An 11,229-nucleotide genomic window follows, 5' to 3' on the forward strand; every position below is an offset into this window, starting at 1 on the left:
TTTTCTTAATTATACACATAACCCGGCCCTAAAATGTTTAATTTTTTGGAATGGACCATACTAAATATCTGGGGGTATTACAAGTACGCACCTTCTTTTCTAAATCGAACCAGCTTGTATATGGCTTTAAAATGGGTCATAAGATTCAGGCAATGAGGGAGATGCTCGATAACATTGCAACTGATAGGATCAAATTTGGCTTTACTGAGCGCCCTACAAGGACACAGTTAGAGCATATATAGGAAGAGAGAAGATACACATTAATTTGTTTATAGTTGACGAAGAAGTTATTGGGAGGGAGGTTGAAAGGAAGACTATTAAAGAGTTGTCGTTGGATTTTAATAGGATACTGAAGGGTTCCATTATTTCCATAGTTGGGATTGGTGGACAAGGCAAAACCACGCTTGCTCAGTATGTGTTCAATGAAAAGGAGGTCCAAAGTCAATTTAATCTGAAACTTTGGATGTGTGTCTCTTAAGTTTTTGACGTGAAAACTATTGTTCAAAAGATCATAGAATGTGCAACTAAAAGGAGACCAGAAATCAATGAGATGGATTTGTTGCAACGTCAACTTCAAGCAGAAATTTATGGGAAGCGATATTTACTTGTTTTAGACGATGTATGGAATGAGGATATTGAAAGATGGTCTAGTTTGAAAAAACTGCTGGTCGATGGCAAACGGGGAAGCAAAGTTTTGGTTACTACACGTAGCGAAAAAGTTGCAAAGATTATAGACAAAGATTCACTGTTTCTTTTGGGAGGTCTATCTGAAAGTAATTCTTGGGATTTATTTAAGAAAATGGCATTTGAAGACGAAGAAGAGCCAAAGAATCCAAAGATAGTAAAAATTGGAAAGGAAATCATACAAACGTGTGCACAAGTTCCTCTTGCTATAAGGAGCATATGGAGTCTATTATACTTCAAAAATTCAGAGGATGATTGGTTATACTTTGAAAACAATGAACTTTACAAAATAACTCAACAAGACAATGATATTTTCCTAGTACTTAAGTTGAGTTATGATCATCATCTCCCATTACACTTGAAGCAATGCTTTGCTTTTTGTTCGTTGTTTCCAAAACATTCTGAAATTGAAGTGCAATTGTTGATTCGGCTATGAATAGCGCAAGGATTTATTCATTCATCAAATAGAAATAGTCGTCTTGAAGATGTTGGTCACGAGTATTTTATGGATTTGCTGTGAATGTCATTTTTCCAAGACATAGAAAGAAATGAATATGGTGATATAGAAACATGTAAAATGCATGACCTTATTCATGATCTTGCACGGTCAATAACAATGAATGAGTGCATAATTTCAGATCCTTTGCTCAGGGCACACAAAATGAGAACGCTTCTTTTGCTATTTCCAACAACGTCTAGCTATAGCCAAAAGCTGATCTATGATACACTTATTTCAAGTTTTAAATGGTTATGTGCTTTAAATTTGAGTCGATCAAATATTCAATATGTATCGTATTCCATTGGCAAGTTAAAGCATTTAAGATTTCTTGACCTTTCTTGGAATGAAGATACCAAACTACTCCCGTCTTCTATAACTAAATTGCAAAATTTGCAAACACTAAGGCTTGACTTTTGTAGTGGGCTTAAAGAATTGCCAAAAGACACTAAAAAATTGATTAGCCATAGGCACCTTGCACTTTATAAGTGTAGGAGCTTGACTCATATGACGGATGGACTGGGAAAGTTAACTGCTCTCCAAACATTGATGATGTACAGTATAGGGAAGAAGAAGAAAAGTTATTTTCCAAAGCAAAAGGATGGGCTAGATGGTCTGGATGGTTTACATGAATTGAGAGGAGAACTACGTATCAAGGGTTTAGAGCACTTGAGATCTTCTCCGCCGAAAGCCAAGGCTGCACACTTGGAGAAAAAGCGACACCTTAAAATCCTGAAATTAGAGTGGGACCCAGAAGCTTCTGACTATAATGGTAAGGCAACTGCAAATGATGAACAGCTACTGGAACACCTTCAGCCACACCACAATTTGAAACAATTAATTGTAAATGGGTATGCAGGTGTGCGGTTTCCTTTCTTGATGTCATTGCTCTCGAATTTGGTTTCTATTTTCATATACAGTTGTAAATGGTGCCGCAACATCCCACCATTGAAACAATTCCCTTCTCTCAAGATTCTTATTCTTTTGGACTTAAGCGTGCTGGAGTACATAAGCAATGATGGTAGTGATGTGTCCTCTTCTTCCCTCCAACGTATCAGGCTTGAGAAATTGCCTAAGTTGAGGGGATGGTCGAGCCATGCAGTAACAGTAAATCATGGCATTCCATTAGATTTATTTCCTTGCCTTTCTTCTTTAAGTATCATTGATTGCCCCATCATGTCACCAACACCAGTCAGAGTACTCAATAACATTGCAAATGATGATCATGGGGAATCAGATTTGCACAAAGCTCTCAATTATCCACTATTGTTTCCTATCTTTCACTTCAATATATAGCATTCTCACGGGTCTAATATATATCTTGCTTCTTTTTTCTTTTATGTTTTTTAAATATTTCTTGTGTTTCGTCGTGTCCATTTGGATTTGTAATTTCAAAACGTGGGATTTAAAAATAGTGATTTTAAAAGGTGTGATTTTTAAAAATGCAATTAAGCATCAAGTAGATCATGATTTGAAAAAGCGGATTTTTTAATGTGTTCAAAACCTAGTTCTTTATAAACACATTCACAAATGATACATTTTTTGTAATTAATTTTGTTTAAAATTGCACTGATGGCCTGTGAAATTGCAGAACCAAACGGTAGTATTAGGTATTGGGAAAAAGATTTATGATAGATCAGGAAAGTCTTTCACATCCCAAATTTTCTTAAAAACTCAATAAAATTTTTGAGCAACTCTAGGTTTTCTCATAATCAAATACAGATTTAGACAGATTCTTTTTATTATTATTGTTACTGCAACTCACTCTGTCCATGGATTGATTTGACCTTTTTACTGTTTTCATTGGAAAATTTTGAGTTATTGTTGAGTTTATTATTTTGTTTTTAATGGTCAGCAGAGACATATTCAATTCATGAAATGGTGTGAGAATCATTGGTCGATTTCTGAAATATGCTCGGATATGTCAGCCTCACTTGTAGACAAAACAATTGACAATATATAGAGGACTTCTATGATGAGGAAGATCAGGTGAGTAAATGTTGTAAGAATGACAATTAGCTGAGCCTGTGAAAGGGAACATTCAATTAACCATATTTTGCATTTTTAATCAGTATTCTGCCTACAATTTGGTCAACACTTTTGATCAGCATTTAGAACATTGAAAGACATTATAAAGAATCCTAGGTGTCCTTAAAAGCCATCTAACATGCATTTTGCATTTGCAGATTCTTCCACTTGCTTGAAAGCATTTTAATCCCTAAAGACAGTGATAATGCTTGCTTGTCTTCAAGTGAAATTGGTTGAAGTGCTCCAATGGTAGTGACTGGAATTGAAGATCATGTTAGCCAACCACTCTGTTTATGTGTCTCTTGTTAGTGCAGTGCTTTTGTTAGTGCTGCCTTTGCATATATTCTTTGCAATTTAAATTCATGGTTAATTCTGTTATATCTAAATAGGCTTTTATAAAATTCAGTTTTTTAATGTGTTAGAAATTTAAAATATTAGGCACTGATACCCCTGCTTAAGTTTTTTCAAAAAAAAAAAATTGAATTTTTTTTTTTTTTGAAAATTTAGCCTGGCCAATTTTTGTTTTTTTTTTTTAAAAGCCCAGCCCCTCCAAAATATAGCCCAGCCCTCCATTTTTTTTTAAAAAAAAACCTAACCTAACTCAGCCCCTTATCGTTTCTTTCTCTGTAATCTGTCAACGCCGTCAACGAGTTCTTCACTTCTTCTCTTGCTTCTATCAGCTCCACTGCTCCAGCCTCCTGAGTCCTGAGATCTGCCGTATGTGGGTTTTCTTAAAGAGTGTGGGTTTTCTTCAAGGATCATGGCCCATGATGGGGTTTTGGGGAAATTTTGGTTATTACTTGTTAGTGTTGTTTGGTTGGTTCTGGTTATTGGGTATTTACCGTGTTTATTATTTTGTTTTTCTTTTGGAGGGACGGATTTGGGCTTTACGGGTGGTTGTTTTTTAACGAATTATGCTTAATTGTGTTATTCCCTTATTGGGTTGGTTCCGGTTCTTGGATTATGAATTTATAGTGGTTTGTTCTCATTCTGGTGGGATTGATTAAGAGTATTTGAAATCGTGATAATTATATGGATATGTATGCTGATGAACAGTTTTTGGATGCATCATGAGTATTTGTTTTATGAGTTATGAGTTATTATCTTATTAATATATTGATTGGTCTTGTTTTGACTTTTCCAGTATTTACAACAACTATAGAATGAGCAATCTCAATCTCAGCTATGAAGATTGTTAAGACAATACTTTGTAACAAAATGGAGGATGAGTTGGCATATATTTATGAAGTCTCGTAGATATGATTTTTGTGATACACATACCATATTATAATTTATATTTTTAATTGTATTTACAATATTATAAAAAAAATATAATATATAAAGAGAACAACAATAAAAAAAAAAGTTTATCATTATATTTTGAGAAATGCTTAGATTTATTAAAAAGTTCATCTTTTAGCCATTTTAATCTTAGGCGGCATGACTCATTTTAAAATTAATAGATTTTAAACAATAAATTAATTGATTTCTGAAAAATGGGTCATGCCACATAGGATTAAAATGACCAAAAGATAAACTTTTTAATGAAACTAAGCATTTCTCTTATATTTTATTATTTTATTCACGCCCCTTCATGAATGAATTCTTGGATCCGCCACTTATACAACAATGCATATTATATTTCCATTGTTGTTTTTAATTCTAGTCTATTCGGTTTCTTTAGAAGCTAGTCTAGATCTATGTTTTCAAGGATGAATCCCTTACTCCCGATGATTTTACCTATCATAGTGGGCCTTAGCTTTAATTGACTGCATTTTCAAGTAACTTCCACCATTCTGGTTTCCATTAAGTGTTTTGATCAGGTTCTAGTTGTCTATCTAGCTAGCTTGAGTTTCTCAGTTGTTAAAAGTGTAGGGTTTTTTTTTTTTTTTTCATCTTGTACTTGTCGTGGTAATTTTTTTTTTTTTTTTTTTTTTTTTTAAAAAAGTAAAAGATAATACGTTATAGACATATAAAAAGAGTCCTAGCTGTCCTTAAAAGCCATCTAACTAGTATTTTTCATTTGCAGGTTCTTCCACTTGCTTGCTTGTCTTCAAGTGAAATTGGTTGTTGTGCTCCAAGGGTACTGACTGGAATTGAAGATCATGTTTGCCAACTGCTCTGTTTATGTGTCTTTTGTTAGTGCAATGCTTTTGTTAGTGCTGCCTTTGCATATATTCTTTGCAATTTATATTCATGGTTCTGTTATATCTAAAGACTTTTATAAAATTTAGTGTGTTGAAGATTCAAATTGTTATTATTAATTTTTTATGCATGTGTTACAAATTTAAAATATTAGACAGTGATGCCTATGAAAGTCTGGATCATAATGATCTCACTTTCAAGGCTGGATGGAATGATATGCTTGAATGTTGGAGCAACCACTGGTGAAATTTCAAATTATGAAGATTTACTTGAATGTTCTCCGTTGTTTTATGGATCAATGAAACAAGTATTTGGGAGTAAGAATTATGAAAGAAATTGCAAACTCTGCTGAGTGTTGTGGCAAGTTTTATGCATGCAGATTCTGCCCTGGTAAAGTCAGTGAAATTAATGGATATGTAAGTTTGCCCTTATATTGTTTGCTTGATTAACAGTGGACTTCCATAGATAATGTTTTTAGTATCAATGTTTATTTGCAGGAAAGCTACGGCTGAAATATTATGCATGCAGTGCTTGAGACCAGTTTTCACAATTCCTTCCTGTGGTGGACTATTGATAGCAGACCGAGTACTATTGCATTATTTGCAAATTTTAATATGATAAAATGTATATACTTTTTTTTTTATTAATTTTTCCTCCCTAATCATTAATTGATGACATTAGTTTTTATGTTTTCAGAATTTTATGGAGTGCAAATTTGTTGGAGCCGACTGATAGAATTGAGTCCAAAATCATCTTTTTTTTTCTTTTTTTTTTTTGGTAAGTTGTGCAGCTGTCGACTGTGAGTCCATTTTGTGGTAGGTGACCTGGACTTTACCCATGTGATCGATATGATATTGGTTCTCTGCTCTCCTTTGCCTGTTGCCTTGTTACTGACTTGTTCGAAATAGGAACAACAACAACAAGATGGCAGAAAGATGGGCCTCCCTTTTGGTATTCCAGAATGTACTGTGAAATGAGTGAAGCTATCGTAAGTGTGGGTTATGCGGATCCTATGCTAGCAGTCTACTTAAGGTTGATTCCTGTTCCTACATACTAAATAACCATTTCTTAAGAAAAGATAGCATGGATCCCATGACAGAAGAAACCCAAATATTCTCCTAAAGTTTCTTGATGATACAAGTAAAACTAATTCAATTCAGCAACAATTAAGTTAAATAGCTTTACTTCATTTAGAAACTGCAGCTTCATCTGCATTTCATCTTATCATCCCTGGCTGAAGAACCACCATATTTGTATTGGTAACTGGATGCGATGGTATAATATTAGCTTTCCCTTTTCTTGTGCAGGCCCAGAAGAATGAGCTTCGTGATGAGAAGCAGAGGCTCAACGCGGACAAAGAGAAGTTGGAGCCCAGTTGCTTAGAATTGAACACACCCAGGGTTTGCTTCATGTTACTTGTAACTTTGTAAGGCAAGTGTGTTTCTTTTATTATGTTTTTTTATGTAATTGTTTTCAATTGCTTCTGTGTTTGTATCTTAGGGTCCGAGAGGTAAATAGGTGCAACATCTATGTATAGACAGTATAGTGACTAGAACTTCTTGTGGATTTCTACTGATGTTATGTACAATAAAATATGCTTGGTGTTGGGTTGGTTTCCAAATCTAGGAGGTGGAACAAGAGATAGAGGCAAATCTTCTCTCCATTGTGATTAGAATTATGATGGCTGCTATATTATATGCTTTATGACTTCAAAAAATGCTACATTGTTTCAAGAAATAGGAATTCCTGGTACATTGATTCAGAAATCATATTTTGGGTTAGATATAAAGTCAAATCCTTTAAGGGTTCCTAATTCTTCCGTTAATAGTTCTCCAGCTGATTCTTAGGATTTTTCTCAAGTAATTTTTTTAGTTTTTTTATCCCATGTTTGCCTCTTTGTAAACATTTTTTTGTGTAGGCCCTTATAGCTTTTAAGCCGTCTTGCTTTTGAGCAGTTGCTTATGAATATTTGCAGAAGACCTCGCGGAAAGAAGATTTGTTGGATTTTTTTTTTTTCCTTTTCTTTCTGACAAAGGAAAAAGAAATTCTAACTGGGATTCATTTATTATATGCTTTTTCAGAGGTCGTTCGTTCTATTTTGAATTTGAAATTTACTCGTAATTTAATATTGAACACTTTTGTCATGAACTTGTCTACCAAATGCATCAGGTAAAATAAAAACTTGGTCACAGAAATCACTCAACAGCATTCCTCACGAAGAATTTATCTGATGATTGTTATGCCTGAAGCATCATCATTACGAAGCTGAAACCCATTAGGATACTGACAAGAAAACTGCCTTTGTGAGCTGATGAGGATGGCGGTTCAGTTGAAGATTCAGTCGAAGAGGTTCGAGTGGATTCAGTTGAAGGAATAATAGAGGATGATGCAGGACCATCCAAAGGCGAGTCAGATGGCGACGGAGGGAGCATTGTATTTGTAGGAGTGGATTCTGGGGCTTATGTTGGTGAGAAATCAAAAGTACTTTCTGGAGATGCTGATGATGCAAGAGTGTTTATCTCGACCTTCATTCCTTGGCGCTTTTGTTCCACAGATGAAGGGGATGGCTGTGGTGCCACCATTGTAGGACTGAATTGCGTTACTCGCCTTGGAAACCTCAAGCACTGTTAGAGGCAGCACACACAGCAGCCAACAGCAGCCGAACTCCCATGATTCAATCTACTTCCATGATTTGTGCCTCACTTCACTCCAGCATTCAAGGAACGCCTGCAGACCCACACAGCCGTATGTATGTCCTCTCTTTTCCATTTTTTGCTTACTTGTGTCTTCCACTTATTAGCCTACTTAAAGAGCTGTAACCTCCTTTGGTTATAAATATAAGAACAACTTATTGTTGTGGTTAATGAAACCAAAACAGGGTTTCCAGTATGCACCAACTTATTATTGTTGGTGCATACTGGAAAACTGTGAATTTAATTCAAATCATAACAAGCAGAATCATGTTTATATAGAAATAAAGTGATTGTTGGCATATAAAAGTGAGTCTGGTGGTTGTACTTGTATCCCACCCACCGTTTGGGCCTCGAACTATATATTTGTAATTTGCCGCCATGGCTAATTTGATTAGAGTGGCTCAAGTAGCCAAGCTCATCATTGTTTTTAGCATTAATGTCATTTTGGGCTAAAAAGTAATAAAATTGAATACAAAAAGAAGGAAGGTTAATCACAGAGAAATGATTTGATGGGTTTTCAGTTTGAGCTAGGAATCATGTATGCATACAGGTAGAGTAGAGGGAAAAGGAGAGAACCCTTTGAGAATGAAGATAAGCTGTTTAGTTGTGTTTGGTCTTTGGAGTTGGTTCAAGTATCATGAAGATATGGCAATGACAGATCAACTAACCCTCACTCTCTCTCTCTCTCCTTCGTCTACTACCATTTACCAGAAGGAACCCAACCTCAATACCCATCTCAGATTCAGAGTTTCCCAAGCTCAAATCTTTGGGAAAAAAAGAAAGAAGAAATGTGTTATGTGGGTAAAGGTACAAAGATCTTCTTCATCTTCATTGTCACGGTGTTGGTGGTTCTCGGCCTTGTTATAGGATTTGGGCTTCTCCGCCACAGCCTCCAAAAGGCCCACAAATGCTCCGGCGACTCTTGCCACTCTTCTTCATCTTCTCTTCCGGTGGCTGTCCCCAACCCTAGCTTTACCCCACCAAGCTCACCTAACCCATATCCATGCCCTGACCCCAACATCTCCAACCAGCCCAGTCCACCTAACCCAAACCCAAGCCCAAGCTCACCTCCTACACCGGCAGCGCCAATTAATCAGCCGATTCCGGTGATGGCGACACCTGGACCTGTGCATGGTTAGCTGCATCTTGCAAGGGTTGTTGTAGATATATATTTGTTATGGCATTGTTTTGCATTACATAATTTTGTTTAATTTTTATTCTTTTTACGGTTATCCCTGCAATTTTCTATAATTTTTTTACCTTTTTATTGTTAGGGACTTCAGTTATCATTGCTTGCTGCATTTTATTTTCTTACTTGCCGTAATTATGGTCCAGTTTGGAATAAAAGAGCACAATGAAACAATTACTCTTATTAGTTGAAATTGCTACATTAATCTTATTAGATGAAAGTTAGATAGAATTAGTGTCTCACATTTCTAATCAATTTAACAGACTACATTGTAATAATTTCATTGAATTCAATTTAAATCAAAATTTTGTGATGTGGCCCTCCTCATTCAGTAGTTGGGACTCTTAAAATTCCTCATATGAGATTACTGTGAAAAGGTGGAAACAACGAAACAATTATCTCATATAATAGTTTCCTTTACTAGTTTGTGATTGGTTTGTTGTGCATAGTTTGATCTAAGGTTAAGAAGACATGATGCAACAAATAACAAGGAAGTGTATTTGGAGGTTTTCCCGCTAATATTATTTCTTGCACCCGACTACCTTATGTGTAAAGTCTCATGTTAGGCATTATGGAGACAGTTAGTGGCGTGACTTACGATGGAATTCAATGCAAAATTGTTTAAAAGTTTTTGGGTTGGTTGGTTGATCGATGAACTAAGCATTAGGTCCACGGCCCAACAATAAGGTTGGACCATAATAGAAATATAATCCCATCAAATACTTCAATATAACATTGTAGTTGGTTGGTTAAAAGTCTTAGAGAGATTCCATGTAGCAAATGTTAAGAGACGTGCCTTCTCATCTAAGCGAACAATTAGTTATGATGTAAGTGAAATTTTTTGATGAATCTTATTTACTATTGTTTTTTTTATTTTTTTATTTAAGGAGAAAATAATTAGGTGAATGGATATATCTAATATATGGTAAAAACTAAAAAGGACTAGGTGGTAAAAAGCCTTACCAGCAATTATACTTCCTACTAGAATTGGGCAAATGCAAACGACTGGAATGGGGATAAGAAGTGTGCTATACACATTCTCGTAAGCATTGAGTCTCTAACCACAATGAAAATTACCATTAGATAAAATAATAAATTAAAGTACATGTAGCATCTAATAGTGATAGCTAAAGTGACGTCTAATTTTATAATTTTACAATTTTACAATTTGAGTTGAGTGGTTGCCCTACAACTACAAGGTCGGAAAGGTTGAGAATCCAAGACAGTTTATGCCTACTTTCAGACGATCAAAGTTATCCTGGGAGGGGATGTCATGTTGCTTTCTCCTTTTCAAATCATCTGTAATTTTCTTGTCTCTATACTTGGATAGTGGGAATCGGAGAAAAATAGAGAAAGTCCTTTGCCCAAGGAAAAGATAAATGGAGAAAGTTCTCCATTGTAGGGGATCTTGATCGGAAAAGACTACAATAAAAGACCTTATCATATTTTATTTAATTAGAAAAGAAAAGAAAAAGAAAAATTACTGATTTATCTTGAAGCCTTTACGAATGTAGTCGTACTAAACAAATAAATCCTTAGATATCATCAAGATTTATGGGATGAGCTATATCTGTTTAAAATTATCTTTATCATTAATTTAACAAGTCAGATACAAACCCGAATTGACTTCATATCCAATCGGCAATTGACATGTGGTATAACTAATGACTTAGGTTTGCTGCCCTTATGAAATTGTAGTTTTATCCCTCAAATAAAAAATAAAAAAAAAGTAAGATTTAAAAATAAAAAATAATAAAAACAAAAAAAAGTCACCCCTCACTGATCTCTTGGATACGGAAAGTATCATGAAGATTTATGAGATGACTATTCATTCAAAATGGTCCTTGTTATCCAACCATTTGACGAAAACTGTTTAATGCAAACTTCAGTTCATATAACGACCGCTTTGGTTCTCTTAATGGGGGTCAACTTATTGACCAATTTCCGTTGGTTACTCGGTTCTTTCCTTGTTGCTGTTGTTGGACCGTTTTCTG

The 11,229-nt window shown here is 35.1% G+C and overlaps 1 protein-coding gene and 1 long non-coding RNA gene across 2 annotated transcripts; both read left to right on the forward strand.

Annotated features, from left to right (window-relative positions):
- Positions 1-1,687: 1,687 nt before the first annotated feature.
- On the forward strand, positions 1,688-2,476 carry LOC132181601 (putative disease resistance RPP13-like protein 1). Its single transcript, XM_059594850.1, has one exon. The coding sequence runs from the start codon at positions 1,688-1,690 to the stop codon at positions 2,474-2,476; it is 789 nt and encodes a 262-aa protein (XP_059450833.1).
- A 3,736-nt stretch (positions 2,477-6,212) lies between these two features.
- On the forward strand, positions 6,213-6,788 carry LOC132183169 (uncharacterized). Its single transcript, XR_009440369.1, has 2 exons — positions 6,213-6,385; positions 6,661-6,788. It is a non-coding gene; the product is annotated as an uncharacterized LOC132183169 (long non-coding RNA).
- The last annotated feature ends 4,441 nt before the right edge of the window (positions 6,789-11,229 follow it).

The sequence above is a fragment of the Corylus avellana genome, chromosome ca5, assembly GCF_901000735.1.
Source record: "Corylus avellana chromosome ca5, CavTom2PMs-1.0".
In the NCBI taxonomy this organism is placed as follows: domain Eukaryota; kingdom Viridiplantae; phylum Streptophyta; class Magnoliopsida; order Fagales; family Betulaceae; genus Corylus; species Corylus avellana.

Excerpts from the sequence above, each read along its gene's own strand:
- LOC132181601 (XM_059594850.1), top strand. The coding sequence starts at position 1,688 with ATGACGGATGGACTGGGAAAGTTAACTGCTCTCCAAACATTGATGATG.